Raw genomic sequence first — 8,609 nt, forward strand, 5'->3', positions numbered from 1 at the left:
GTGTATCGGCTAGCAACTTAAACTTATTGCTCTTGAACAGAAATCGAAAAAGAAATCACACGCATCTTAAAGTGAAAGAAACATTTTATTTGTTTTTGCCGTGGCTTACAAATGTTAAATTTTTTAAAGTAAAAGTTTCTTTTGACTTAGATTCTCCTAAATTTTATGTATTGTAAGAATAAATTCCTGATTAATAAAATAACCTTAGATATATTCCTTTTTCAGTTGAAAATTGTAAAAAGCTAATAAAAATTCAATCTGGTCGCAAATGGAAGCACAATTGTCTTTTTTCAAACCCCGCAACGACAGACAACGTTAACGTCATGCGTATTCTTTTATTCCGTCAACGAGCTGTATAACCGACAAGATTTGTTTAACTGTCTGAAATAACGTATGTCACTTGAATAATTTGATTGACTAACTAGTTTCATGTGTGAAGAGTATTTCATATAAAAATGGTTCTGCAGGTTACGTTCCGAACAATTGTCAAAAATGTAAATGGGCATGCATATAAAAATTTTAAAAATGTCATTAAAATCCTAAAATCATCTGTTATTGGAAATTCGGTTGTTACAATTTATATCATACATGTAATACAAAGTACATTTATAAAATGTGAACAGTTTGAAATTGTTGACGTTTTTCATATCTTATTGCCAAGACTCGAACAAAGGCTCTGATCTACATAATGTAACTGTCATTTTATGTAATATGTAAGATTTTCACTAACTTCCTGCTGCATGAATATCGCTAAAAGGAAAACATTGACAACATACATGTTTATTTTTTGTAGAAGCAATACATAGATGTCAATGTTTTAATAAATGTACATTTCAACCGATAATTTCAGTTTCAGGGTGGATTTGTCTTAATAAGAACCCAGAAAAAATACTGTATCCATTACCCCAGAGGCTTTCAGCCTTTGCTTCTCTACCAACAACCGACACATCGTCCCCTTTATTTAGTTCGTAAATGACAGTAAGAGATCCAGTGACACCGCGAAGATACATAGAATTGGATATGGTCCCATTTCTTCTTATAGAATAGTCTCCGGTAGTTGTATCATGGTATGTCATCAAAGATACTGAAAATACGTAAATGCCGCGCACAGGTGCTCTAAAGTCTCCCGCGTGTGGGTTGTAGCTATTTCCTACGTTTGTGACGACGTTTTCAAAAATAATGACTTGATTGACTCCAGTATTGACGTAATGATTTTTAAGAGAGGCGGAGAATGCAACTACTGCCTCGATCTGATTTTGAAGCATTCTATAACTTCTTCCATGTAGAATATATAGTACTTATCATAACAACTAAAAAAGATAATAAAAATCTTATTAACAGATTATAATAAAAGCAAAATCTAGTAAAAAAAATAATTTCCTTGTTTTATTAAACGAACTATATGTAGTAGATTTAAAATGGCATAGATTTATTTTACAATTAAATTTTGATCGTTTTTTTATGTTTTATCCGAATCAAGTACAATAAATCAATCACGAGCACCTCAATTCCAGAGTATTTATTTGGATAAATATTAAAAACGTTATATTTAAATGACTATTGAATATCAAAACAAAATGGTGGACGTTTTATTTTGTTTGTTTGTATTATTAAACGTAAAGAGTTTATACTGTATTGTATTAATATTTGTTTACACTTTAAAAATAATAAAGGTCGGTTTTAGCACTTTGCAATGTTTAGAGTTATACTTTGAGGTTGAGCTGTCTGATATATCAGAACATAATCATTGCCTATCGCATTGGCCAACAAATCTTATCTCAGTTTATCAACCAACACCAGGTATATACATGAATGTTTTGACTTTTCAAGACTCTATATGATTTAATGTCATTTTTCCAAATGTATTCGATCTAAAAAGTAATATAAACTAATTCAATTGAATAACATGCCCACCTTATATTTATGGTAATTATTGTCTATCTCTAAATTTTTGTCATTTGTACTTATCGAAAATAAATAATGATTTACCGAATGTGCGTTTTCGTCCTTTTCCCATCAAATGAGCTTGCGAATTCATTTCATTTGGTTTACTGATTATTTCTGTGACCAAGTCCAAATCATCATGACCAGGTCTCACCACATTTCGCTTAGTCACTGCATCATCTGAATTCACGTCTGTCGAATTCTTCTTTTGTTTCAAATTTGACTGTGGAATTGTGCATCGCTTTTCAAGTTCAGATAGCCTTTCCTCGCGTTGTTTGTCCCTTTTTTCAAGTTCAATTATGCGCTCCTTCAACAGCTGATTACGTTCATGCTCCTGTTTTGTTAGACTTTCTACAGCTTCCAACCGATCAACAAGTGTTCTGATCAAAGCATTTTCTTTCGAACTAGATCCTAAAAGTTCATTCTGCTTAGGTTCAAGCTTGTTTTGACGTGATGAGTGTTCAAAGCCGTTTGCATTGATCTGTTCTAAGCATGCACAGACTAGTACGAACAGGATAACCATTTTTACTGCGTCAAAGTAGACACTGAATGTATAGTCCACGAGTTTTATCTAATCTTTCTCTAACCTAACGGACTCTTATCATAACAACCTGTAGCTGTTCCACATTTGCTACACTTGATAAAAACTTTGATAAATTTCATGTCGTGTTATAGGTTAGAAGAATAATGAATTTTAAAAGCAATATTATTATGAATTGAACACAGTTATAGCATCAGCCATCAATTCATGGCCATTAACTTAAGATTTTCAATTTCTGTGATTTAGGCCTTTTTTTTTACTCGTGCCTTTTTTCTTCTCCTTCTGAAAGGTTCGTTATTTTCCAATATGGCTTTTAAGACTTATTATTTACTACCTAGAAGACTGTAGCATTCCGAATACGAAGAAGCGCTCTTTTTAAAGAGTTGGGCTATTTTCGGAGGTTGGACAATTTTGTACATGTCCATGCATGCGCTTGTAGCTGTTAAATTCTTAACAGTATTTCTTTGAAGAATTCATTATTATAAAGTGACCATTAGTCCATTTGCTTGATGATCCAAGTTTGGAAGTCTATTGTTTGAATAAACAAGAGGGCCATGATGGCCCTGAGGTCGCTCACCTGTATATAGGCACCCCCCCCCCGACCCCCAGGCCAATTTTTACCCAAGGGCTTTTATTTGTTTATTTGAACAGACTTGGTAGACACCCATAAGACGAAGTTTCATGCTAAACATCTAAGTTCTAGCTCATTGGGATTTTTAAAAGAAGATTTTTAAAGTTTTTACTATACACATATAGTTAAAAACAATGAAACCCCTGGGGCAGGGCCAGTTTTGACCCTCGGGCTTTTATTTGAACAAACTTTGTAGATATTTACTTAAAGATGTTTCATGCTTAATATCTAAACTCTAGCTATTTGGGTTTTTTCAAAGAAGTTTTTTAAGTTTTTGCTATACACATATAAGGAAAATCAATGACCCCCCGGGCGGGGCCAGTTTTGCCCCAGGGCTTTTATTTGAACATACTTGGTAGACACCCATTAGAACATGTTTCATGCTAAATATCTTAGCTCTAGCTCTTTGAGTTCTTTAAAAGAAGATTTTTTAAGTTTTTGGGGCGGGCCAATTTTGACCCCAGGGCTTTTATTTGAACAAACTTGGTAGACACTCATTAGAAGATGTTTCATGCTAAATATCTTAGCTCTAGCTCTTTGGGTTCTTTAAAAGAAGAATTTTTAAGTTTTTACTATATGCATATAGGGAAAATCTATGACCCCCTGGGGCGTGGTCAATTTTGACCCCAGGGCTTTTATTTGAACAAACTTGGTAGACATTCACTAGAAGACGTTTCATGCCAAATATCTAAGCTCTAGCTCTTATGGTTCTTTAAAAGAAGATTTTTTAACTTTTTACTATATGCATATAGGGAAAATCAATGACCCCCTGGGGCGGGGCCAATTTTGACCACAGGGCTTTAATTTGAACAAACTTGGTAGACACTCACTAGAAGATGTTTCATGCTTAATATCTTAGCTCTAGCTCTTTGGGTTCTTTAAAAGAAGATTTTTTAAGTTTTTACTATATGCATATAGGGCAAATCAATGACCCCCTGGGGCCGGGCCAATTTAGACCCCAGGGCTTTTATTTGAACAAACTTGGTAGACATTCACTAGAAGATGTTTCATGCCAAATATCTTAGCTCTAGCTCTTACGGTTCTTTAAAAGAAGATTTTTTAAGTTTTTACTATATGCATATAGGGAAAATCAATGACCCCCGGTGCGGGGCCAATTTTGACCCCAGGGCTTTTATTTGAACAAACTTGGTAGACACTCACTAGAAGATGTTTCATGCCAAATATCTAAGCTCTAGCTCTTAGGATTGTTTAAAAGAAGATATTTAAAGATTTTTCTTTCGGTTGCCATGGCAACCAGAGTTCTGCATGGAATTAAATTCTTTGAACAAGTTTTAAAGGTGACCACCAAAGGAACATTCCTGTGAAGTTTGGATGAAATTGGCTCAGTGGTTTATGAGGAGATGTCATTTAAAGCAAAAGTTTACGGACGGACGACGGACGGACGGACGGACGCCGGACGAAAAGCGATCACAAAAGCTCACCCTGTCGCTTTGTGACAGGTGAGCTAAAAAGGGCTGAGTGACTGCAAATACACAATGTATACAAAACAGAAATGGCGCTAGTGACCGAATTTAAGAAAGATTAATACTGACCGGTAACATGGAAGCATTATGTTATAGTTATCTGCCCTACACTTGTCTGGTAAATGTACAATAGCGTGGTTATTTCATAGATTTTTATCGGAAATTTTATAGACACAATCTTGATTTCTACTAAAAACAACGGTGTCATATGAAACCATACAAATGCAACTTATCAATTTTAAATGTTTTATTTCACACTTAGTGAGAAAGTATTATATAAAATAGACAAAAAGAGATTAAAATGAAATGAAAATGGAAACAAAAACATAAAGTGACAAGACCTGTCCGCAGATCATGCTTAGCAGGCTTACCCCAACCAACCACTTGATAGACAACAAATACTACAATTTTGAAGTGACTGCCTTTGACAGTTTTTGTACAAGAAGAGAAAATAATCAAATAAAATGACTTTCATGATTATATGCAATGTAAACATGAATTTCAAATGTAATAGTTTAAAGTGAATATCTTTAATACTTTTTGAAAAATGTACCTTAGTAAACAAAATCAAGAGACTTAATATAAAAAAGGGAGCATAACTGAGAAAAAAAAAAGAAGTAACATTGCATTCAGAAAAGTATGCTTATTTAAAAAACAACAACAAGTACTCAAGTTTAAAGTGATAAACTTTGACGGCTTTTGAGAAATGGACCTTACAAGAAATAAATTAATTACTTTGCTAAAGTGAATTTTAGGATTGTCTGCCCTTCTGCAATGGTGTCATATCTTAAAAGTGAACATGAACATCAACTTTGAGGTAAATTTGTGTGAAAATTAACCTTTTCAAAGAGATTAACCAGGGCTAAAATATCAAAATCGAAAAGGGGCATACATTTGCATAAAATTCTTTTTGGGTTATCTGCCCTTTTGAAATGACAATAAACATGTATTCTAAGCTTTTATAGTTTCTGAGAAAATGGACCTAAACGAAAAGGTTAACCAACGCCGACGCCAATGCCGATGAGAGTAACATGACAATTTTGTTTCTTCGGAAAGTGAAGCTCAAAAAAGGAAATTATTTTTAGCATAAATTTATGAAGATGGAATGTTAAATTCTAAACTACATATCATTATCGGCGCACTCGTATTGTCATTCAGTGTTCGCTGTTTGGAAAAGTACATCTCAATTTTATTTGATTGCAATGGAATTTAAAATTTTAATAGAGCATAAAATTATCATTATCTTTCATCCATTTTTAATAAAAAAATGTTTGGGCTTGGTTTGCATTGAATGACTTTAGCTTTGTAGTACTACTTTATGACAGCTATTGTACAAGTATGTAAGTAAATATATATTTGTGTTATCAAAATTACAAAAAAAAATAATAAAAGAAAATTTCGTATATCAGCAGTTTAAATTGCCATGATCACTATACTCGTACATGTATAATGTACCATTGAAGTAGCTTATATTCTAATATTTTATGATGATTCGCACGTCTTATATTACTATTCCAAGTACAACCTAGCTGGAGACAAGAAAACAACAGAAAACTTTTGAACTTTTATACCATTGTGCTTAAAGCATGCTATTATAATCATCATTTATCGTGAAGAAGCTATTTGTATTTACATTGCGTTGAAAATCGCAAGAAAAAAATGTTGACTTTGTACTTTTAGAAAAAAATTGATTCAGTCTTGCATATTCAACAATAGTATCTAGATTTTCTTTTCAAATTTTGTAGTGTATTGACCACGGGTTTTTCTTTATGTCCATAAGAATCATATACATGTTGTATCGAATAAATAGTGTAACATAAATTATCAAAATAAAAGGCTATTGCAAAGACATCTTGTGTTACTCCTCATTTTAACGAACTTGCTGGCTTACCACAATACCATAATTATTGTTATTCGAAGTTAAATAATAAATAGTTATATAACATGTGTAGCAGTAGTATACGAGTAATTGTTTAAAATGTTTTTTTTTTTAATAGCTTATATTTTAATTTATAAATAACGCAATTTTAAAGTTTAAAGCGTCTGATACTTTTATAGATTCTTTACATTGAGTTGGCATGCATTGCCAGCTATTAATTCCGTCTCGAAATCAGTTTTGTTACTGTACTGTATAAATTCATCATCAGACATTACCTTCACATCAATAACTTTGACATATTCTGCTGGAACAAAACCCATGATAAGAACCTCTTCATACTTTGCTGCAAACTGTTTCTGACCGTCAGTTAAGTATTTGTCACGCTCTTCATCTCTTGACAAGTCAAATATTTGTATCTCTTTACCTTTATCCATAATTAATTGATCTTTATTTATTTCAACCGCGGTGAAATGTTCATCTTTAACTGCTGGTCCGTTATTCTGCTGTTCCCTTTGACTGTTCTGTACTGCCATACGAAAGTTAGCATACGCTCTCAACGCTTTTTTTGACGCAGATGTTGAGATGTTCGGGGATTTCTTTAATCCGTTTACATGGGCTGATACCGTGACATTGGTCATTTCGGGATTTCGTGCAGAGAGTCCAGTTAGCGATTCTTCATCATCTCTAAGAATTCGATACAAGTATTTTCCAGAAGACATAACTAGAATTTAAGCAAAACTCTGTTTTATTTTGTGCCCATGAATTTTGCATAGTATATTTTCAAATGTATTTATCAATATCTTTATTTATATTATTTTTTGGGAACATTATCAATAGGATTTCCAATTCATGTTTTAAAGTTTAATAAGTAGTTTCATTTTATGAAAATAGAAAACACAAACCTTTCATTAATACAGAATTGCCAATCCGGAAAACTTATGCCTAATGACTAAAATGAACTGAAGCTAACGTATTGAAATGCTGATACATTTTCCAATATTCACACGAATAGAAAGATGTAAATATTATTCAAAACTGTTAGTTTATACAAATTTATTTTAGTTCGATTCTGTTGGAAGCTATAACAAATCTTCGTATTCAATAAATAACAAAATATTGCACAGCTGTTAAATGAGAGAAAACTGTTCTTCAAATAGTTAATTTCACCCCGTCAAAGAAAGATCGGGGGAGAGCAAGAGAAATAAGCAAATCTATTACGAATGTCGAAGTAGCGGGCCGTATATCCAAGTGTAAATATGGTGGCTGAGGTGAGGGAGGTAAGGGTCATTGAATGAACATTCCATTTCTACAGTGTACAACAAAATGCAATTTTCCAAGGATTTTTGTCACCTAAAACAATGTCCTGGAAAATCTGAGAGAATAAAGCCGCGACAGGAAAGGGCAGGTGCAAAAGCATAATTATCAAACCTATTATTGTTATGACAGACATTAACTGTTTTCACATAAGATATACATTTATCAGATGCCTAAATTAACATCTATAACTACTCTATTTAGAGGAGAATCAGTTAAAATGGAAAATCAAATATGACATTACAATACAAAGACTTGGTAACGGAACGTCGGTGGTTACTCAAGTGCCAGCTTGTACATAATATTATGGAGAGGAGGGCCACCTTAGGTCTTCCGCTACCAGTGTATTTGGAAAGTCGCCATATTACCTTTTAAGTGTTGATTTAAAATTTGAATTTTGTTTATCTAAAATCATTTTGCAAAAAAGTGGAATCAATGGCTGAAATAAGATAATGGCTGCATTCCAACACAATTTTTTTAGGACTGGACATGTCATATTTTTAGAGTACAGACTAATACATTAATGGGGAAAGAAGAATAAAAATATTTATATAAACCAAGTGATGAAAATGTCAACTAATTGTTATTGTATGACCTTCAATTATATATGAAAGTCAGTAATTTAAAACTCCTTTCGTTGTTTATGGAATGTATATAAAGTTCAAGATGAGATTTTTTATTTGTGTGTTTAAAGACAAAATCGGACATTTTAACTATATACAAACTTAACCATTTCACATGTATGAACTATTTTATGTCTTTAAGCATAAATTAAAATATTTGTCTCAAGTGATGTGGGGTTAAATCGAAGGATTA

The 8,609-nt window shown here is 32.7% G+C and overlaps 1 protein-coding gene across 1 annotated transcript; it reads right to left on the bottom strand.

The window, feature by feature from the left end:
- Positions 1 to 6,652: 6,652 nt before the first annotated feature.
- On the bottom strand, positions 6,653 to 7,198 carry LOC132755782 (uncharacterized). Its single transcript, XM_060746701.1, has one exon. The coding sequence runs from the start codon at positions 7,196 to 7,198 to the stop codon at positions 6,653 to 6,655; it is 546 nt and encodes a 181-aa protein (XP_060602684.1).
- Positions 7,199 to 8,609: the final 1,411 nt, after the last annotated feature.

This window comes from Ruditapes philippinarum, unplaced genomic scaffold (assembly GCF_026571515.1).
Source record: "Ruditapes philippinarum isolate M1 unplaced genomic scaffold, ASM2657151v2 ctg513_1_1_1_1, whole genome shotgun sequence".
Lineage (NCBI taxonomy): Eukaryota > Metazoa > Mollusca > Bivalvia > Venerida > Veneridae > Ruditapes > Ruditapes philippinarum.